General features: G+C 44.9%; 1 protein-coding gene across 1 annotated transcript in view; it reads left to right on the forward strand.

Annotated features, from left to right (window-relative positions):
• Positions 1-8418: 8418 nt before the first annotated feature.
• The window catches only part of SPON1 (spondin 1), a 302639-nt gene continuing 287439 nt past the window's right edge, over positions 8419-23618 (forward strand). Inside the window, exon 1 of the mRNA XM_508295.7 lies at positions 8419-9079. Coding sequence (XP_508295.3) covers positions 8461-9079 — 619 coding nt within the window. The 5' untranslated portion in view covers positions 8419-8460. The remainder of the gene's footprint in view (positions 9080-23618) is intronic.

A 23618-nucleotide genomic window follows, 5' to 3' on the forward strand; every position in this document is an offset into this window, starting at 1 on the left:
TGAAGCATTTAGACCACTGCCTGGCCCATCGTAGGCATGATATGAACTGTCAGCTGTGATTATTGCAAGCCCTCTGTAGATGGAGGCATGCTTTCCCATCCTTCAGGGACTCAGCATTGTCAGTATCACCGCTATCTGATGAGTGAATAAATGTATTTTATTCTTATTCCCTCTTAATGTTCATACCAACAAGCTTGGCTCAAGTTTTTCTAAGAGAAATGAGTTTTGGGCCTGAATTATGTTCTGGAGGTATTGTTTTTCCTTTCCCTCCAGGTGCCAGCTCTTTGGGTTGTATATGTGAAATAACAATTGGATGGCACTTTATTTAAAGCCACAACCCAATTGGTAAACCTGACACTTCAGCAATTATATTTTCCAGCTGAGAGACGTGCAAAACTTGAGCCCTAGTTAATTGGAAGGCATAAAAAGAGCCTTTTTATTGCCTCACATGGATACTTCATTATGGTAATAGGAGGATGGGAGCCTCATTTCCTCTGTTGTTTCTCAGACACTCTTATGTATTTCTTTATGCACTAAATATGCTTTCTGGTCATTTCTGTCTTCTTCCCCATTTCCAGTTCTGTTTGCTTTGTCTCCTTCCCTCCCTTCTGTCTCTTTCTCTTCTTGTCAGGCAGAAAGGATGTAGGTCTATTTTCTCCTCTACTCTCCGCCCTCAGTGCCTTCCTCCAGTTCCAGCTTTATGCATGAGCAAAGGAGCGATCAGCCAACAAGCTTGGGAAGCTCTCCAGAACCATGAGTACCTTCTAGGTTACAGAGGCTAGAGTCCTACATCTTTTGTTTACCCTGGGATGCCATTGTAAACATCCTCCTGTGTCACCTTGTGAACCAGGTAGGGAACTCAAGATTACTATTTTCCCATTAGCATGCTAGCAAAATTACATCTATCAAATCGGTCTATTGGTTTGCAAATCAGAGCACAAAGCTGAGAAGTAACATAAGACAGCTAAGCTTTGAGAGTATCTTAAAGGGAGTGTTGGGGCACAATACCAACTCCCAGGTCTCTGTCTCCAGTGCTCACTCCCTTCTGAGATAGAAACCTATTGTCTTTGACAGTCCACTGTACATCCCCCTCTGAAAGACCCCTTAAATATAAAGTATCCACAATGGAATATATATCATCTCACACATTCCTCATTCCCACATGTCCCATGGGTTCTCTTCTTGAATTTGTTGTCTTGGAAAAATATACCACTGAGGTGGTAGATATACAACCCAGTGGCCCATATGAGAACTCTCAGAGCCACTCCTGTCTCCCTTCCTACATATCACCGGGCATTCCATCCTCTTTAGTCTGCTTCCTGAACAGCCCTCCAATTCATCCCTTCCTCGTAGCCTTAGCTCGCAGCTCTCCTCTGGACTGTTGTTAAAGCCTCTTAACATGTGTTCCTGCCCCTACACTCTCACTGGACAATCCGTCTTCATACAATGCCACTGAAAAGGTCATTCTGCTACCCGAAGGACACACTCTGCCTTCTCTCATCTCTAAGCTTTTGCATTAGCTCTCCTCCCCTCCTATATTCTCCATCCCCGTGTCCAGTTGACAAGTTCTGATCTGTCTTTCGAGAAGGTGTTGAGTACCTTTTCAAGTGTTACTTTACCTGGGCAGAATTAGTTACTCCCTTCTCTGTGCCCCCTTTAATACTTAGTACACATCATTCTTCCTTTTACAAATATCTGCTTTATCCATCTCTGCGGCTTCTTGAAGGCAGGAATTATGTCTTGTTTTTCTTTGGATTACCTCCTCCAATACATGTTTGCTGAATGAATGAAAGGCTTAAATTTCACAAAAATTCACTAAACACCTGCTTTATGCAGACATATCATTCTAAAATAGTGTAAAACTCAATGAGTCTATTCTCAAAGAGCAAACAATCTAGTCTAAAATGGGCCCAAACATTCCAGTTTAAAATAGGTTCAAGGAGTGCCTGGGTGCTTAGGAGTTTTTACTTAATACTGCTGCATGTTCAGTTCACTGTCACCAGGTGGCAGTAGTGTGCCATGGTCATGTGGTCCAAGCCGTGAAGTTCCCAGAACTTCAAAAAAGTGGTTCTGCTTGGGTCGGGTTGCTAGATTAATAGCAAGAGAACCACAAGGGGAATGTAGACTGCGTCTGGGTTCTATGTGTGGCTGGACTTGCAAGGGTTTGCTCTTGGGAGCTGCCCACAGCTGCACCTGGCATGCTGTGCTGCATTTAGACACAGTGCTCTCTTTAATCCGTAAACCTAAAAGCAAGGAGACTTAGAGATCTCCAGGTTGGGAGCAGATCTATACCTTGGAAGACCTCCTGCTGTGCAATTCTTTTTAACTGCTCTCAGTGGTGAGCTTCTATTCCGCTGTTTTTAATTCAGACAACGTCTATGGCAATTAGGAGGTCTTAGGTGATCTCTGTTAGAACACTTTCCATAAAGAGATATCAGCTGATTCCAAGCTACACCGCATGAAAAAAAAAAAAATGAGTGAAAACTGAGGAAACAGAGTTACAACAGAGGACACAGAGAGTGAGACAAGGTCAGTAAAAAGCCCAGTCTCTTGACTAGCAGTACCTCAATCCCTAGTCCAATTCCCCACCCAGGATGGGGAAGACTTAGCTAGAGCCGCAGGCCAAGGACATGGACAGAAACAGAAACAGAAATACAAGAGGGAGAGAGGATAAGAGCTAGATCAGTGTTTGGCAGAATTCAGGAAATGAAGACAAGAATGCAAGTAGGGGATTAGCCTTGAAAAAATTGAAGAGTTAAACCCTTCTGCATTTGAGGCAAGAACTGAACTTGGATTTTGCCAGAGTTTGGTTTGTGGAAGGAGATATGGAGATTTGAAGAAGTTCATGCCTAATGTCCCCCATGTGAGGGATAAAATAAGAGGGCAAGTAACCACCCCTCTCCATACCAAAGAGTTAGAATTAAAGAGTGATGAAGCAGGCTTGAAAAGATGGTAAGGACTAGATGAATAGGAAAAGAAACTGATTAGGAATAAATTTAAGAACTATACTTAAAGATAGAATTCATGCATTTGTAGTAAAGTAATTGGCAGGGTTACCAGGTTTTGTGCAGCAGAACTCAGAAGTCGGGGAGGGTTCCATTGTTTTGCTTGGTTGATTTGCTGTAGGTTGGGGGTTAAAGAGGAGGAGCAGAAATAAAAGAGGAGAGCTAATGAAGAATGGTGGTTAGGATATAGTTAAAATGATTGAACATGGTGTCCAGGCTAGGTGGGGAAGGAATTAACAAGATGGGCTGGAAAAAATCAGAAGTGACGAAGCAGCTGTAGACCTCAATGACATAGAGGAGGTGAGAAATGGGAAAGCTGGAAGTAAAATGAGAAAGTGCTATTGGGAGCTCAAGATTCCCAAAGAAGAGGGTGTTTCTGTGGGAGAGGGCTGCTGATACGGAGGGAGGCCAAGCTCATTGGAGTAGAGGAGGTTAGAGCGGAGACTAAATTGTCAGCTCAGACTTCATCAGGCTAGTCTCCCAGGCCCACAGCATGAGACAAAATAGGCAGGAAGCTAGAGAGTCAGTTGCAGAGTCCACAGTGGCTGCAGGAAAGTGACCTGGAGGCTAAGATGATGGAGATAGGATGAAGGAGTATAAATTGGATGCTGAGAGTTTTAATGTAGGAGGGACTCTTATTTTCTCTTACTTACTAGAATGCTGATCTGGATGCGGCAATGGGCAATCGATAGAGGAATGCTCCAGAGAGCAGAAGGAAGGGCAAAACTGAATGGAGACCAAAAGACTGGAGAGACGGGTGATCGGAGGAGCTCATACCTTACATGGAATTGTGGGATGGGCCCAATCAGATTCAGGAGTCCAAAGGTAATGTAATTATATATAATTGGCTGATGCCTAGAACACAGCAGGTTCTGAAGAAATATCTTTGTAATTAATTAATGTCTTTTGCTTTTGGGATTTTTTTTTTTTTTACACTATATGTATTCAGTTTCCATAACTTAGTCTTTAAACTTGCTGGCTCACCTGTAGACAGCTTCCAGGTCTCCTCACCACAGATTACAATAGATTATTCAGTGCAATTCAACTCCTTCATTGCCTATCTGTTTTCTTTCTCTAGAAATCCCTTTCTATAAAATGTCCAATTTAACTCTATATATAAGAGAAACAAAAACATAAAGTTTCTAGACTCTTTTTCTGAATCAATAAAAGTAACAATAATAACTGGGTGGGGTTATTGTGACCTCATTGCAGTTTACAAATTATCTCAGTTACCCATTTATTTCTCAAAATCCCACAAGGTAGGCAAGATGGGTATTACTATGTCCAATTTTGCACATAATCCATGTAGATAGGTCCTGTGACTTTCCAAGACTGCACAGCTTCACTTGGTGAAAACAGAAGAGCCAGCCTGGAACCCATGTACTTCAAGTCTGAATTACGGTCTAGGATGACGGTTCCTTAAACTTCAGTATGAGTTTTTTTTCAAAGTACAGATTTAGTAGGTCTGGGATGAGGTTTCGGAATCTGCCTTTGAAGCAAACATCTGATGCTCATGTTTCAATGACCATACTCAGAAAAACACTAATCTAGAAAATCCTTTTCCCCCTTCTCTCTTAAAGGTGGGAGAAAAAAGAGGGAGATCTTACCTCCTATGAATCAAAGGACTTTTCTCGCCTTGGAGAACTGGAGCCCCCAGCTCTTCTCTTCTGCGACCTACCCACACACACTGATAAAGTTAATTATCTGCCCTGGCTAAATGACTTTCCTTAGCAACACCCTAGCAACTGACATCAGCTCTGCCTTAGGCTACAAAAACTGGAAGGAGATTTCTTGAAGTCCAGTATATTTTACAAAAGAACAAAACATCTGAACAGGAAATTAAGGGGAAAGTAAACTGGATTCATTGCTAGGAGATGAGAAATAGACACATGAAATAGTTCATGACAATCTACTGGATCACAGTAGTCAAAATGGGAAACTTTTTCTCCTCCTCAGTTCTACTGAAGTCCAGAGGAGGGGAGACTGCAGGATCTCATTCTATGGAGGAAAATTTAATCAGGCAGGAGGAGGGAGGGCATTCCAGGCCATGAGAAAGCTGTAAGCAAAGGTGCTGAGGCAATACTGAAGTGGAGGACACGGGGAGCCCAGCTGGGTGGTGCTGGGAGCTCAGATTGGGATCTATGACCAGGCATGACCAGATGGACACAGTGAGACCAGATTGTGGAGGGCCTTAGAGGCCAAGTCTTAAAATTTGGGCTGAGTCAGAAGGCACTGAGGGTAGGCTTGTTAAAAAGTTTTTATTCAGAAAAAAAATATTTATGGAGCCCCTACCAGGGGCCGGGCACTATGATGTGCACGGAAAATACAGTGGTAAGCCCCATAGACATCCCCTACCCTTCTGGAGCTTAGAATTTAGAATGGAGACAAATACTGAACAAATGTAAAATTTTAAACATCAAACTTATAAATCAATGGGTCATTATAAATCTTAATATTAAAAGAAGCTAGGTGTGGTGGCTCATGCCTGTAGTCCCAACACTTTGGGAGGCTGAGGCAGGAGGATTGCTTGAGCCCAAGAGTTTGAGACCAACCTGAGCAACATAGGAAGACCCTGCCTCAAGAAGAAAGAAGAAAGAGGAAAGGAGAAAGGAGAAAGAAGACGGAGGAGGAGGAGGAGAGGGAGGAGGAGGAAGGAAGAAGAAGGAGGAGGAGGAGGAGGAGATTAAAAGAAAAGGTACTCATGAGCTCCAGCAGAGTTTTGGGGGCTGGATCTATTCTAGGAAATCAGAAAGGCCTTCTTTGGGGAGGCAGTTTTGCACTGAGATCTGAAGAGTACATAGGAGTTGGCCAATGGAGAGTGGTGGGAAGGAGAGACCAAAGAGCATGATAGGATTCCAGGCAGAGAGAACAGCACAGGCAAAGCCCATGAGAGAAGAGCTGCATGGCTGGAGAAGCAGATCAAGCAGAGCCTTGGAGGCCTGGCTGAAGATTCTGTCTTTATTCTGAGAGCTCTGAAAAACCACCGAGAAAAAATGTTAACCTCAGGATTGACATTCAAGTCTGCATTTTTAAAAAGATCACTTGGGCTCAGTGCAGAAGACAGATGGAAGGAGAGCACAAGTAGACAAGGGCAACCCAGTTAGGAAGATGAGAGAGGATGTCAACACAGACAGGGGTAGTGGTGGAGAAGAGCGTGAAACTTGATGTGGTGATGGATCGGATGAGTGGAGAAGACAGCAGAGGTCTGAGTGACAGCCAAGCTGGTTTAGGAAAACCTAGCTCACGTAGTGGGATTGGAGCTTGGTGAGCTGGTTAGAGCCTGCCGTCATAGCCCAGATGATAGGGCCAACACTGTGTACTGGAAAGTACCTCATTTGGTGTTGGGGATGCCTGTTTTAAATCCTGGCTCTTTCCCTTAATAGCCATGGAACATTACCTCAGCAGGTAATTTCATAGGCTCCTAATCTGAACAATGGGAGTGCGGAGGTGAATTGGGACTGCCTACTTCCCATAGTTTTCCTGTCAATATCCAATAAAAAGTTAAATATTGCATTCCTGCCTACTTCATGCCCACCCATCTCCAACTTAGATTTGAACCTTTTGTAGATGAATAGAGGTTCAAGAGCACAGATTTGAGCTTTCAGACATAAAATAAGCTTTGTGAAGACAGGGGTCACAATTTATTCATTTCTGTAGTTTCCTGCCCTCTGAGATAAGATCGGGTACACTTTCAAGAACCACTTATTTTAGTTTGTAGCATACATCACAATTATAATTTTAAAAGATTCATATAATTATGTATTTAATATTTGCCTTTGCCACAGGCCTGTAAAATCCTCAAAGGCAAGTAACATATCTGTGTTTTGTATCCAAGCACTGAGCACGTGGAGGGTCTTTGTCATGAATGAATGGATGGATAGATGGATGCATGGATGGATGGATGGATGAATTTTTGTTCCGTCTTCTACCTACCGGTCAGCACAGAGTCTAGCTCCAAATCTACACTTAATGAAAGTTTGCTGGATGAATGGGACCGTGCAACTTGGAGTGCAGCATGAGCTCTGAGCCAGTCGAGTGAAGATGCAGACAATTCCCTCAGCACTCAGACATGGATCTGAGCCTCACCTCAAAAAGGAGGGCCGATCAGCTGGATCAGGTGCTGCTAGGGTCAAGAAGGGCTAAGGATGAGAGAAGAGCATAATTGGCTTCAGCAAGGGGTTACTTTCAGGTGACCTCTGAGAGAAGGCGTCCAGTTAATAGTGGCAGTGGGAATTCCAGCAGAAGCACTAAGGAGTAAGTGGGCAGGCAGGGAGGAGTGGAGATCTCCCATGCACCTAGCGCCCTGGGCCTGTTTGTAGCGTTATGAAAGAGAAAACCCTGACCTGGAAAGCAAAGGAGATTGCTTGCTAATTGTAGGCACTTGAGGTGTGTCGAAGGCCCTGGGCAAAGAGAAGACGAGGAAATCAAAGCTTTTGAGGGCACCTGGGGAGGGATGTTTGTGTGCACTGAGAGGCAGGGGGCTTATGGTATCCCCAAGCGGGTGAGGGAGCGGGTGCCACTAGAGACCAACTCGAGTGTTTTATATGGGTCATATCATTTACTTCTAGCATATCACCCCACTACCTCTAGGAAGGATGTACTGGCACCCACCCCCACTCCCTTGTTCTCCAGAGCAGGAAACAAGCTTGGAGAGTGCGATAACTAGCCCAAGCTTCACAATGGGTGAGTGGCAGGACTGAGGTTTGATTCGGGTCTCTTCCCAGAGAGACACTGGGAGAGATTCTTGCCCCAGGTCTTTTCCCTTCAGGCCCTCAGGCTCAGCACCTCTCTGAACATCTGTCCCTGGGGACTGAGAATCTGAACTAAAATGTAAGCCAAGAAAATACAGGCTCTTCATTGAATCTTTGGAAACTCCTTTCCTGGGCTGTAGGCGGACCTTCCTGAGCCTTAGGCACTTTTGCCTTTGCTGGCTCTTTCCTCCAAGTTAAGCATATTTTATGACTGTGGAGGTATAAATACAAATATATTAACATTATATAGTAAAACATTTTGTTTGACATAAACTTTTTTCTTCTGATTTTTACAGAAAACATTTTCATAGATCTCCAAAAGTATCGTGGGCCCTAAGCGCTGTAGCTAAGTCGTTTCTGCTTTCTCAGCCTCCAGTCTGACATGTTCCAATATGGCCTTGGGAAGAGCAATGGGCCCGGAGTCGCCGCATCTAACCCTGCTGTAACTGGTCGCAAGTCTCAGTTTGCTCATCTATAAAGTGAGCGAAAGTAATGTAATCTTTATTGGGAGTAGGGAACATGAAGGCGAGTCGATACAGTAAGTAAGCCGCCAAGCATATTGCTGGGCACAGAGCAGGTGTGCAACAAAAGTTATTTCTCAGGCTTTCCCTCCTCTGAGCGCCGTCCTCCAGAGGGTCCGGAGTGTAGCTGGGGGTTGGAGCAGCAGCCTCCTAGGCGATGGGACAGAGCCCACAGGGTCCGGTATGCCACGGTTTCTTCGTCAGACCCTGGGAATCCAACGTCGCAAAATAAACACGGCCGCGCCGCTAATCGCCAGTTCGGAGGAAACAAAACAGCGCTGCGCTGGGGGATCTGGGCAAAATCAGCCCTCCCTCCTCCCGCTCCTTCGCCGCGGCCCTCCCCTCCTCGCGCTGCTCTCGTTCGCTTGGCTCAGCTCAGCTCAGCTCAGCGCAGCTCCGCGGCCGCCAAGCCGAGGCGGGCACGGTCTCCGAGTCGCCGACGCCAGCTCCGAGCTCCCTCTCTCCGCCGCGCCTCCGCCAGGTCGCGCCTTCGTCGGGACCACTTCGGGCAGGAGTCGCGTGGCGAACGCCGGCGGCCGCGGCACAAAGTTGGGGGCCGCGAAGATGAGGCTGTCCCCGGCGCCCCTGAAGCTGAGCCGGACTCCGGCACTGCTGGCCCTGGCGCTGCCCCTGGCCGCGGCGCTGGCCTTCTCCGACGAGACCCTGGACAAAGTGCCCAAGTCAGAGGGCTACTGCAGCCGTATCCTGCGCGCCCAGGGCACGCGGCGCGAGGGCTACACCGAGTTCAGCCTCCGCGTGGAGGGCGACCCCGACTTCTACAAGCCGGGAACCAGCTACCGCGGTAAGTGGTCGCCCGGCGTGGCATTAGGAGCGCGGGACCCGGTCCCCGGAGGGCGCCGACCTCGCGGTGCCGGAGGAGGGCGCGCGGTCTCCGGGCGCGCGGCGCGGGTGCAGCCCGGCAAGGGCCCTTCTGTCCTGGCTGCCCTCGGCCCTTGCAGTCGCGAGCTCGGCGCGGATCATAATCCAGCGTCCCGGGCCGTCGCGGGGGCCGCAGCCAGGAGAGGCACCCCGCGTTTCCGACGCGCGGTTCCCAGGCGGAGGATGTAACTGAGCCACGCGTCACGCCGGCCTGACTGCAAGGGAGGCTCGCTTCTCCCCCGGCCGTCTGCAGGAGGGAAGTAAACCTGCCTTTCTCCAAATCGGTCTGGAGGGGACCCAGGCTTCTCTTGGTCGGGTCCCGGGCAAGGCAGCCACTCCAGCTTTCCCCGCTCAGTCCCTGAAGGAGAGGGTACCCGATTCTCAAAGACTGGCCCTGGGCGGGACAGCCACTCCGGCTTCCCTGGATAGGTCCCTTCAGGAGAAGGGACTTTGGCTTCTCCCTAACCGGTCCCGGGGTGCGGGAAGGAGGGGCAGGGACAGCCTAAAGCTCCTCGAAAGGGTCCTTGGAAAGAACCCCAAATTATTCTCTCGTGGTCCCAGACGAGATAGAGTATCTTGGGTTTCCAGAACAGGTTCCCAGTGGGGACAGGGTCCTCAAAGAGCTTGGGGTAAGCTCCGAGCTGGAAGGGGAATTGGATGAAGATGGAAAGAGAAGCCCCGATGCCCGAGGCCTGCTCCCTGGAGGCCGGGGAACCTTGGCTCCGGCAGCTCGGAGTCTCCGCGTCCCAGGGATGTCGCGCCTACGCCGCTCGGCTGAGAGCGGGGTTTCGGGAGCTCAGGGAGGAGGTGTCCAAGCAGGTGAGAGCCTCCTAGGCGGGACAGGCAGTTCGATCAGCACCGACCTGAAGACGCCTGACTCTGTCCCCAGGCCCGCCACCTCGATCCTCAGCAGGGTCATCTCCCCAGACATCGTTTCCCCGTGCAGCAGCAGCCGCTCTCCGGGTGGGGGACAGGTAACCAGGAAGGGAAGCGAGCCTGTCTGGCCTCACCTTAGCTCCCACCAGGGAGCGTGTCCTCTCACCCTCGCCCCTTCATAAGTCAGCTCTGGTGCTAAGCAGGGATGAGCGGGTCACTGGGGCACCTGGTGGGGCAAATGGGCTCCCAGCTGCTGTACTTTCCTCCCCGCCTTCCCAGTTCCCCAGAGAGCCTTGGACGGAAGCGGTGGGAGCGACACAGGAGAAAGTCTGGGGCAGCGTCAGCGGGCGCCAGGGCCACGCCGGAGACCAAAGCCAGGGGCCACCCTTCTTGGAGCGCTTTTCCCCCTTTCCCGGGTTTGTGTCCCCGACTTTCTCCACCCGGAGCTACCCAAAGCCGGCTCCTTGGTGCCCTTGGCACCTTGGCGTGCTGAGCACTTTGCGAGGAACAGTCTGACCCCGGCGCGCAGCTCCGCGGGATCCTGGGTACTCCACGAAGAAAGATTTTGGGCGGAGAACACCCCGCCCAGCCCGGGAGGGAGGGCGCGGCTTGGCACCGCGGCTAGAGCGAGCCGCGCCGACGGGCGGCGACTGCCACTCGGTGGAGCCGGGAGGCGGCCGATCCTCCCTGTGGACCGCAGGGAAGCGGGTATGACTTCAGTGGCCTATTCGGCCCTCCCCAAAACTGAGGACCTGAGTTCACAGGGGAAACCGTCCCCGCTCCACGTAGCAGAGAAAGAAGTGGCTCTGGAGTCCAACAGACTTGGGTTTACTCGCTGTGTGACCTTGTGCAAGTCATTTAATTTCTCTGCACCTATTTCCTAGCTGGAAAAAAAAAAGCTGTTTATCCACCCTCTCCTGGTGGTAGGGAGTAAATGAGTTTACAAAGGTGAGTGTGCCTGAGCTAAAAGAGATTCCTAATAAGCGTAACAGTTGAATGTGAGGCCTTTATTGGTTTACTAATGGAGGTAGGTTCTTGATCAGATTTTTGTTTTTGAAGAGTGTTGTGCGTTTGAAAGCAGGTTTCCTCAGCTCTCCTCCAGTCCCATTCATCTACCGGTGGTTATTTGGGTCCTCATGAATTAATTGAATGAATGAATGAGGTATTTTTTCATATCAGGAGGCTTGCCTAAGACTGTTGCTAATGCAAGCCCAGGAAGATTTTTTCAGTGACTTAGACTAGTCTGAGGTTCAGGCCAAGTGTACCCAGCGTCTCTTTTCACACTAATCCTCCGTGTTTTAGTTGAGCATTGGCAGCTGGTGGCCCTAGCACTGGGAAGGAGATACAGCTGGTATTCACGGGGCCAAAGAGGTTTCAGAACTACCTAAACGTCCAGGGCCAGCAGGTGGGGAACTGGGACTGGATAGGGAGTTTCCTGGACTTTCACCCTACAGGCTACTCCTGCCTAAACAGCCATCTGGACTTTGACACCCCAACTCAGGCTATAGATTGGGCAATCATCTTTTCTCCCTTCTTATGGCTGAAAGACCTTGGAAGAGATCTTGCAGGAACCATGCTGAGGTTTTCCAAGTAAATATCCTGCAATTAGCAAACCTGATTCTGCCACTCAAAGTCCGAAAGAAAAGGTACTGGCCTAGTTTGTGACATTTTCTGTTGGCTCCTTCTTTCTTAGAATAATTATGTTAAAAGTAACTCGAACACATTCTGCTCATTGTCCTGACTTAAGGCTGTGAAGCTGGCATTCCCCTGGTGTTCTATTTGCTTTTTAATTTTTTCATGAATTAGGATTCCTCACAATCCTTGGAATCAATGACTTGTTTTCCTGCCTCAAATCTTTGTCTACAGTATTCCAGTTCATCCCCAAGCAGCTTCTGTTCTTTGTGCCTGCTGTCTAAGTACAGTCTTTAGGTACTCTAGACCGGAATAAAATGGTCACTATTAAAAAAGACTGAAACATGGAGTTTCTTCCCCAAAACCTGAATCCAGTTGAGATCATTATTTTGTCTTTTCCAAGTTGTTAGTATTATATTGATTTCCTTTTCTTTCCCACCACATCTCTCTACTCTCCCTCCCTCTTCCCACAGTCCCCCCTCCCTCCAACGGCAATAATTGTGCTTTAGAAAGCTCTGAAAGGCCTGCTCTGTTTCTGGCCAGGGCCTCCTTTGAAAAGGAGATTACAGTGATTAAAAATAACAAGTTGAGGATCCTCAAGGGGCTTCCCTTATATAGGAGGACAATTTGCAGGACCGGCCTTTCCCAGATCACAATTTCAAGCCAAACAGAAGAAAATCCACTGAAATATTCAAGAATTGATTGAAAATAAAAGAGGCTCTTTTGTCTTACTGGAGGTCTGTTTATTAGGAAAATAAAGTCAGACTCTGGCTAATGAGAGTGGCTTTTCCTAGATGTATTTTAAAGAGACATTTCAAGGAACTTGATGGGAAAAGAATGTCCAGTAGAGGTTTCAAAAGCTGGTTCAACTTCAAGCATAATTGAGGGGTTTGTCCTAAACTGGGAGGTTTGGAGACCTCCAAAGCTGCATGGTTTTTCGTTGTCCCACACTGAGACACACACTGACCACAGGGGTAGACACCTCAGCCTGGTGGAAAGCGCACAGGCTTTGATGTTGGGTGGGTTGGTTTCAGGTCCTCCTTGGTCACATATTCACTGTGTGATCTCAGGAAGCCACTTCACCTCTCTGAGCCAATTTCTCCATCTGTAAAATGAGGGTGTTTTGATTTTTTCCCAGCATTCCTGTGAGAATTAGAAATAATTCATGTCCAAAGAAATTGTCACACAGTGGTTGCTAAAAAAATATGTTATGAGATGATTATTTTGGAAATAGAAAAATACTTAGCAGCAAAGCCCTGGATAAGATATTGTGTTAAGTTCTTCCTACTCATCTCACTTATTCCTTATAGTACTTTGAGGAAGTTTCTGATCGTTACTGTTTTATGGATGAGAAGACTAAATCTCAGAGAAGTTTATTCCTTATCCGTGGTCACACAGCTAATAATCAGCAGAATCAGGATACAGTCTCAGGTCTGTCTGACTCCTAAATCTGTGCTCTTAACCAGTCTTATGTGCTGACTCAATGAAATTAGTTGGGAATAGAATGAAATTCACTCAGCTACCCTCAGCCTTCTGGATGGTGAGCCTTCCTTCAAGGAAAACAGAACAACAAATCAAGATAGTAACTGATATCTCTCAGGAGAATTACTTTATATTACTACAAAGTAATATAAAGTGATAAATCCTTATTCACATTTGCTGTTTTCTCTTATTGGCTTCAGTGTTGCATTTCCCTATAAACTAGAGGATTAATTTAGAAACATGAAGAACCTTGTCAGTCTTTGGCCAATTCCTTTTGTTTGTGGGGAAACAAAAACAAATTGGATAGGAAAAAAAAAAACCCAGAAAGAAAAAAAAAAAGAAAAAACAGATTTGACTGTTGTTTTATTTTTACATACAGATATTATATGACCATGCCTGTAAAATTATATGTTTGGAAAGGACATATTTAGGCTCTGAGAAATTTACACAAGATGAGGTCTTTTAAATAAACTATTTCCTGGATGGTGGAGTTTTTAAAAACTTAAGTGCTGCTGATGATATTATAATTAAGCCACCCCTCCTACCTCTCTTCCCTTTTTTGCACCATTCCCTGCTTTTTTGTTATGTAACTATTTCTAACCATTACTTAAGTATTTAGTTCAAACTGATAATAAAAATTAGAAAATGCAAACATGGCTAATGCTTAATGGTTGTGGAGATTGTTTATTGCTCTGAGTTTTAGGAAACGAAAGAAATAAAAACATACAAAAAAGCATATCAAAATGGAATTTTTCAAGGTTTAAAACTTGAGTACTCCCCCATACACAGATAAGTCGTTTCATTACAGCTGACTCTTTCAGTTGCATCAAGAAGCTATAATCACTGATACGTTTACCACTATGGGCTGGTATATCAGGAGCTTTTCACTCTCACACTATCCATTTGCTTGTTATACAGACTGTCACATATATATAGGTCAATATCAATTTCTGTTGTGAGGTGGGGGGACTCTTACCATGTTATATTAGTCATAGTACAGGCTAAGCTCATGTTACTAACAGAATCCAAAACACAGTGTTTTAAACAAGAGGTAAATGGGAGATCCAGCATGATGGGAGGCTTTGCTCCATAAGGCCATCCAGGAACCAGGCTCCTTCTACCTTGTTCCCTGACATCTTCTTGCACTCTGCTGTGTGGTTGGTGGCTACTTAGCCGTGTGTAGCTATGAAGTACTTGAAATGTGGCTATTCTGAATTGAGATGTGCTGTAAGTATAAAATACACAATGACTGTTGAAAATTTAGTATAAAAAGAGTAAACATTAATTGTGTATTATTACATATTAAAATTATAATTGTATAAAGTAAAATACACTAGTTAAAACTAATTTTGCCTATTTTCACTTATGTTAATGGATACCTGTTAACAAAATTAATTTCACCCAGCTTGAGCTTCTTTCTACTAAACAGCACTGTTTTAAGTTGTTGTTCTCCTCAGCACCGTTACAGCTGAGGAGAACCTCTGCACACCTGTATTCAGTCAGCATGCAGTGGACTGGGGGGAGAGGAAGTAGAGGACATCAGTTTTCTTTTAATAATGTGACCCAGAAACTGCACCCAGCACTTCTAAACACACTCCGTTGGCAAAAATTTAGTCATGTGGTCATACCTAGCTGCAAGGAAGGCTGGGAAATATAGCATTTAGCTGGGTAGCCACATGCCCAGCTAAAACTTGAAGAATTTATTTTTCAAGAAGATGAAACAGAAAGTAAATTTCTAAGGATCATATTAACGGTCTCTGTCACATCTTTTCATGCATAGTCATGTAAAAACACAATATATCTTACTTTCTCAGTGAAAGGTCAGCTAGGTGGGTCAACTTGACAACACATAAACTGATGTTCCTGCTAAGAATCAGCAGAGGAAGCCAGATGCAGTGGCTCACACCTGTAACCTCAACACTTTGGGAGGCTGAGACAGGTGGATTGCTTAACCCCAGGAGTTCAAAATCAGCCTGGACAATATGGCAAAACCCCATCTCTACAAAAAAAAAAAAAAAAAAAATTAGCTGGCTGTGGTGTCTCATGCCTGTAGACCCAGCTACTCAGGAGGCTGAGGCAGGAGGATCTCTTGAGCTGGAGAAGTTGAGGCTGCAGTGAGTGAAGATTGTGCCAGTGCACCCAGCCTGGGCGACAAAGTGAGACCCTGTCTCAAAAGAAGGGAAAAAGAGCAGAGGCAGGAGTGCTGGGGTGTGTATGTGCAAGCTTATGTTGTGGCTTGTTTTGTCTCATTCTCCTTTCTCAATAAAAGAGGAAGCAGCAAAGAATGAAAGGAATGAGGGTAAAGCAAATCAAGAAAACAAAGGGGTGGTGTGGGAAGAGAAAAAGAAAAATGAAAACCCACTGGGGTATACATTCAGAATGAAAATGAAAGAAAATGTTTGAGTATGGCAGAGTCCCATTAGGATGGGACTACAGGGCTAGAAAAAGAAGAGCCATGGAAAGCAAAAATCACATAAGTCAAAATTAATCCTTTGAAATTATACGTAAGATATAACCCAGATACCAGCTTCAACCTAGCCTTATCTAAACACCCTACCCCCAATATTCCTGTAAGTGAGGAATAGAAACGAATTGGCATGTATCAATAAGTCTAGCCCTTCTAGTTTCCCTCCAGCATTGGAAGAGAGCAATGTTTCCTCAGTTGAGTAGCAGATAAACCCTTGGTTTGCTCTGACATGCAAGTACAAAATCCTCATCATGTGATGGAGTGAGGGAGCTGAGAGGCTCATCTCATGCTCACTCAGGCACATGCATGCATTGAATGGAGTAGCAAGTGGCCCAAATCATTTAAAGCATACATTCTCTGTTTTTTCTCCTCCAATAGTGTGCAGTTGTGTTTGATTTTTACCAAATGCACCTCTCTTGGAGCATCTATGGTGTCAGGAAGCTTGCTATATCACATAAAAAGCTTTTTGTGATGCTTGTCAGCTCCTGCTGGTATAAAATGCCCCACTTTTACAGAATGTTTTGGCAGGGATGGAGTTGGGGTGCAGATAGGACAGGGCAAGGAGTTAAGTGAGACCACTAGAAGTCCTTTGTGAGGTCTATGTAGAGCAGGCTTCTACCTTTCGCAGAATATTCATAAATTCCATGAAATGTTCAGGAAAACTTAAGGGACCTACCCACATCTACTGATTTTCTTGAGGCTAGGAGACCCATAGGAAATAACTTGAACCCTCTCTACAGTTGTGGTTGAGATATTTGCCAATATGGCTCATGGACTGGGTGAGAGAAGCAGGGAAGAGTTCCAAGAACAAGTCACCATCTGTGGGGCAGGAGTGTGGGCAGGTGGGCAGAGTCACAGCAGGATGAACCAAATGGTGATTCTAGGTGGTACAGGAAGCTCTTTTCTCCTCCTCTTCCTCCTCCTCCTCCTTATCCTCCCCCCAACTCCTGCCAACACTGTCCTTTGAATTTTCCAAATACACTAAGCTCGTTCCCTCCCCAGGGCCTTCATCCTTGCTCTTCATGCCTGGGATGGTTGTCCCCAGATCTTTGCATGGCTGACTCCTTGTCTTTTAAGGGAATCTCTTTAAAGAGGCTGCTCTCACTACCAATTTATGTTTCCCATCACTTTCACCTGATTTTGTTTTCTTCATAGCCTTAAACACTCTCTGAAATTCTCTCGTTTATTGTCTGCCTCCTACAGCTAGAATACAAGCTTTATGAGAGCAAAGACTTTGTCTTTCTTATTTGCCATTTTATCTTCAATTCCCAGAACAGTGCCTGGGCATAGCAGGCATTAAATCATTATTTGTTGAAAAAAAATAAAGTATCATTGAAGCCCCAAGAACCCTGGTGTGAGCTCTCTAAGAGAGCTGGATGGAGGAAGGGGAAGGTATTTCTCTCTCAGCCAGACAGAAAGGTGAGCACCCAAGGGATGGCAGACAGGAGGCAAGGAGCTCCAGGTGGTGGCAGCAGAGAGAAAGGATGCCCAGTGCCACAGGGGCGTTGGCCAGAGGCTGAGGGCAGATGGCCTGTGTCCAGAGTGCAGACCACTGGGAGGGAAGAGAGAGCAGTTGCATCATGGTGGAAGCTGAAACGCTGCTGCTGTGGCGTGAAAAGCAGAGCAACAGCAGGCAAAAGGGCAGAGGCAAGGGGCTGCCAACCTCAGAAACTGGCTCTGAGAAGCTGGCTCTGAGTATCTGGAGAAGTAGGCCTGAGGGGATTATTGAGCCATCAAACCTAGACATCAATTATTAAAGTGACTTTCCCTAGAACCAGCACATTGTGGAGTCATTTGTAGTACTTTCCAAACCTAGCTATGCCTTTGGAGAGTGCAAAAACTAAACTAAAATTTAATTTAATAAAAAAACTTCCTGGGCCCCACCCTAACAAAAGGCTGGATTCCAGGAATCTTATATTCTTCTTTCTTTTTTCACTCTTTTAAAGGAAAATGATGAGACACAAAGAAAAGGTGGCCCTTTTCCTATGAGCATGCTTCCCCATCACCACGGCTCCTAGCCCCAGCCCCAGCCTCCCACACACTTTAGCACCTGGTCACATCATTGCCCTATCCTGTTACTATGGGACACACTCATTTAGTGACCAGTGGAATATCCTCAAAGCCAACATGACTGCAACATTTCCCGCTTGGCAGTAGGGTGATGGGGAGAAGAGAACCATGAGTTTTCCTTAGGTGGCCACAATCACAGACTGGCGAAGCTTGAGCCAGGGCTGACTTGCTTGTACTTCTCTGCCACCAAAGTCTGCCTACCATGTAACTTTCACACATCTGTCCAAGGTTCTGTCCTTTGGAATCAAGGAAAATAAGGTCTCCCCTGGGCCGTATGTCAGCCCTTGAGATGTTTGTGAATAAATAGCTGTCATGGCTTCTCTTCTGACTAAAATGCCCCATTTCTTTAACCATTCTTTGTGGGTTGCAGTTGCTTGCTCCCTTGTACTTTGTGCCCCAGATGTGGTCTGTTAGGGGCAGGACATGATAGAATGATTATCTCCTTGTCCTGGACATTGTGGTTGTGTGAAGCTTGCCAGGTCTTGTGTTTGCTGTTTTGGCAGCTGTGCCGTAGTCTGGAATCACACTGAGCTTGCAGCCAACTCAAATTCTTGCAATTTTCTGGAAGGCCTGCTTCCCTCTTTAACCTAGACTGGTGAAAATGGTCCTTGAACATAAAATTTGACATGGTTTATCGTTAGATTTAATCCAGCATGTTTGGATCCATCCCTGTAGCTGTCAGCCATTCATGAATCTGTATTCGGTCCCTGAGTGATTTATTCACATAATCTAATTTTGGATTATGCACAGTGTTGATAAGAAGGTCTTGTAAGTCTTTATCAATGAAGTTGATAAGAATATTGAGCAACTCAGAGTCTAGGATAGAGCCCTCTGACATTCCTTAGAGTCTTTCTCTAAAGCTGATATTTATCTAAATAGTTTTGAAGTCAAGAGATCTGCTGTCATCCCAATGACATTTACATACCAACTGCCACCCCCAGCGTAAGCCACCTCAGTTTAGTTCTGAATACTGTTTCCTGAGCCTGCTGGTGATTCTTATAGTTTAGGCAGAGTGTTTTCTTTCTTTGCTTCAAAATTAGTCAGGACTCTTTCCACTGCAAGTGATAGGAACAAAGTCAACCTAACTAAAGCAGAAAAGGGAATGCACTGATTCCCATATTTGCAAAGCCCAGGGGTGGCTCTTGCCTCAGGCATAAATGGGTCTAGTGACTCAAATGGGGTTCATTCCATCTCTCTCTCTCTCTCTGTCCCCCATTCCCTCCTTCGCTCTATCTTTTTGTCCCTTGCTTCTACCTTCTCTGTCTTGCTCCTTCCATCCTCAATCTCTTGGCTGTATTTCGCCCTCATTTTTTCTTACTATAGATAAACTTTCTCCAAATGACAGGGAGGATAGCTGCCAGCAACCTTCAGTGAAAATCCTCTTAGCTCATCCTGTGACTAAAAGAAAAGCCCCTTTCCTTCTAGCTACAAACTGAAACATCCCAGGGAAGATTGTGATTAGTCCAGTATGGGTCACATGGCCAGGGCAATGGCATGGAGATAGACTGGATCTGGATCACAGTCACTTTTGTGACTTGATATTTGAGGAAGGAGGATGAACTGTGATTGGAAGCCCCAGTGACCACAGGGTCAGAGTAGGGGCAGCAGTGGGGGTCCCCCAGAGCTTCCTGCCCTCATCCACTTTCCTAGCTACGTTCTCTTGGCTGACACATCTCTACCTCCCCAGAGGCATCCTTCCCATTATTCCTCCTGCTATCCACATGTTGTTCAGCTCAGGACCCATTCATCTGGCTCTGAGCTGTTCCACGACGAGGTCACACAATGGGGAAAGGATTAACTTTTATTGAGCTGCTGCAATGTGCTTCATTGCATTATCTCCTTGAATCCTCATGACAAATCCACGAGATGATAATTATGATCCTTATTTCACAGAGGAGACTGATTTATTTTGAATATATTTTATTGATTTAGCAAATGTTTTTATATACTTCCTATTACCAATTCATTAATTGTCATGATGACAACAGGAGGTAAATACTATTAAATATTACTGCTGTTTTACAGGTAAGGACATGTAGACAAGGAGAACTTGAGTAACTTGCCCAAAATTACACATAATAAACAGGGAAATTTGAACCAAGTCTGTTAACTACGTCTGTTATAGAAAAATGACCCTTACAAATTTAAGTATGCATGATCTTCAGTTTGAGTGGGAGAAACTTCATCTCTGCCTGGGGATGCTGAGAGCACTGGCTGAAGAAGGCCATCCAGGGGAACAGCGTAATCCAACCCCACCATTCTCACCTGCTCACTTTTGGATTCTCAGTCTTGCCTTCCAGTCTTCCAGGCCATCACCAGCAAATCTTTTCTTGCCTGACCCTGGCTAGGTGGCCTGAATTACTGTGCCAAATTTTTAAATAGAAATATATGAGTTGCAGCTCCTCAGAGCTCTGGAAGTTGTGCAGAATAGAAAGGGGAGCACTGTGACTAACTTAATGTCCCAACAGTCTTTATAACTCCATGTTATAAGTTAAAGCAGAAGCTGACGTGCATTGTGGTTGAGGTGTGTAGCAAGACTGGGGCATTTCAGTAACACATAGCAGGTGGATGGCAGGGGCTGGCCATAGGATGGAGCTGGGACTCAGGGTCTTCTCATTGAGGTTGGAGTTCTATTAATAATTCTGAAACCCAAGAGACAGAGTGCGGAGGAAGATGGAACTGGACAAGATCTAGTAAGGGTAATAGGCATAGAAGATGAATTTGGGTAATAGTTTATTAGAGTTTTTGTTAGAAGGTTGACACACCAACATTTGAAAGACCCAGAAAGCTATTTGGTAATTAGGTAGGGTAAGTGTACCCAAGGATGGAAAGAACTCTGCCATGGGTCGGGATTTGAGGCCAGGCTCTAGTGTGAAATATCAGTCTTCATATAAATAAGGCAGGCCTTTGTTACTGATGTGGCTTTTAGGGCAAAGCTGTAATTCAATAATTACCTAACCTCCAGCCTGATCTTCCTAAACCATAAATCTGAATATGAAATGTCCTAGTGCAAGCCCTTCAGTACTGCCTCATCCCCCCTCCCCAGGGTGATATCCACACTTCTTATCAAGGCATTGAAGGCCTTTGATCATCTTCCCCCTGCTTATCTTCCTCACCAAGCCTTTTATCACACCCTTCCTCCCAGAATGCAACTTATGAAATACAGAATCAGTTCTGGTTTCCAGGGCCAAGGCTGGCCCATCACACATTTCTGCTACGTGGGATGCTGTTGATTCCCTTGTCCACTGGATAAACTCCTATTCTTCATTCAACTTACAACACAGATACTACCTCCTCCTTGAAGCCTCTTCGAATTCACCCAGATAGATGCAGACGTTCTCTCCTCTGCAACCCCAGAACACATTGTTCATACCTCCATAACACACTTTATATGTTATAAAAAATATCTGTTGCTATATTTTTTCCCCCAGGTACTAGACTGTGTGCTCCTAGAGAGCAGAGGCCATGTCTTTTTTACTCTGTGTCTCCAGGGATGTAGCACTGAGCTAGTGTAGACCAAATGCTCAGTAAAGATAAAAGGATGAGGGAGGTTGATGTATTGCTCAAGGTAACCCATGGGAACTTTGGAAAAGGGACCAGAATAGGAATGAGAAAACTATGCATTTAAGACAAATAAAACCTTTTTTGTTCATTCATTCAACAAGTATATATTGAGCATTTACTATGTGTAAAGTGGTATGCTAGATGCTAAAGATGCAGTGGAGTTCAAGACAGAATTTGTTTCTGCACTCATGGAGAGTACAGGTTATTAGGGGAGACAAGCATTTAACAAATAGTTTCATAAACACATATTGAACTGAAATTGGGTGAGAGGTATTCCAGAAAAGGGGTATTGTGTGGGGGTGAAAGGGGCAGGGAGGTCCTCACAGGGCACTCTATTGTGAGTGTCATGGGCTGTAGGAAGCCTTGTTTTATTATAAGGACTTACCCAAATCTCTCCATAACCTGAACTTGTAAGAATCGTCCCCAAAGCCAATTCTCTCCATTGCAATCCTTCCAGTGGTCCTTCATTGGCACCTACTAGAGTTTTTCTTTGGAGGTTCAATCATTGTTCCTGAGGACCAGCTCTTTGAAACATATTGTTGGGTAATCAGCCTGATGAGCATTATGATCTTTTATCATAATCACAAATTTCATCATAATCTTCATCCCCAATATCACCATCACCACTCACCACCATCACCATCACCATCATAAATACTACCACCATCATTAGCATCATCATCCCTTAAAATTCTTCAACAGTTTACATGTTCCAGGCACTGGGATAAATATTTATTTAACTCTACGTTCCTATAAGAAAGGCGATATCATCAACCTCTTTTTAAAAATAAGGAAATAGATTAAGTAATTTACCAGAGATCACATAAGTGGTAGCTCTGGGATTCTAATCCTAAATGTTTGCTGTTAATCAGTTCCCCGGATGTACTCACAAGATGGCTCTGAATGGAATTCCTTTTTCTTAATCCTTCATAAGCATTTTTCTTTAATTTCTTGGATCTCTTAATAGCCTCTCAGGGGAGGCAATTGGGAGGAGTCATTAGAGAGAAGATCCTATTATTTACTGCCAAGCAGTCATTTTAGGTTATTACTGGGACTCAGAACACACTGCACATTTGTGCCTTTCAGAAGGAAGTTGTATAATGAGGTTCTCTGGAAAGATAGAGTCTCCTCTATTCCTTCAAATTATACTGTGTAACAACATCATCACCAGTGATAATTATGGATGAAAACCCCACACTGAGTTCAGCTTCCAGAGCCTCCATCTCGTGTGTTATATTTAATAGGGTTGTGTACAACCTTAGCTTTCTAGAACCTACAGGAATGCCGTATTATGGGAAGCTGAGTTTATGATTAGCCCTTTAAGCACACTGAGCAGATGTACAAAAGTTTGGATATTTATCATTCAGAAACATTGTTTAGGAATCTTTTAATCAAAATATAACTTACATAAGGAAAAGTTTACAAATGATAGAGTGTGGTGAATTATCACATGTTGAATATACTCATGTAACCAGCACCCAGATCAAGAAACAGATCATGACTAGCTCTTCAGCAGCATCCCTTGTTCTGCCTCCATGTTGCACTCCCTCCCTTTCCTGTACATGTTACTACTGTCCTGACCTCTAGCACCATGAATTACTTTGCCTGTTTTTGAGCTTTATGTAAATATATATAAATGTAATCATACCATTTGTATTCTCTTGTGCCTGTCTTCTGTCACTTGAGATTACGTTTGTGAGATTTATCCATGTTGCATGTGGCAGTATGTGTTCATTTTCCTGCCTGTGAGGCATTTGGTTATATGAATATGCCACAATTTATATACCTGTTCTAGGGCTGATGGGCATTTGAGTATTTCCACTTGGATGCCACTACAAATAATGTTACTACTAATATTCTTATAGGTATCTTTGGTGCACATATATATGCATTTCTGTTGATTTAAGATGGTATTGCTGGGTGATAGGGTAAGAGTATGTTCAGCTTCAGTAAACACTGCCAAAGAATTTAGCAGCAAGATTGCTAATTTTCACTTCTATCAACAGTGTGTGAAAGTTCTAGTTAACATCACTGGATATTGTTAATTCTTTTAAATTTAGCCAAACTGTTAGATATGCAGTACTATTTCATTGTAGATTTAATTTTTATTTCCCTATTGACTATTGAGGTTGAGAGCCTTTGCATATGTTTATTGGCCATTGGGCACCTTCTTTTGTGAAGTATTAGTTTGTGCATTTGTCTTTCTTTTTTTTCTTCTGTTGAGTTGTCTGTCTTTTTCTTACTGATCTGAAATAGTTCTTTATATATTTTAGATAAAAGTCAGTTTCTGGTTATATGGTTGCAAATATCTTCTTTGACACTGTGACTTGCCTCTTCACTCTTAATGGTATCTTTTGATGAGCAAAAGTTT

The sequence above is a fragment of the Pan troglodytes genome, chromosome 9 (assembly GCF_028858775.2).
Source record: "Pan troglodytes isolate AG18354 chromosome 9, NHGRI_mPanTro3-v2.0_pri, whole genome shotgun sequence".
NCBI lineage: Eukaryota > Metazoa > Chordata > Mammalia > Primates > Hominidae > Pan > Pan troglodytes.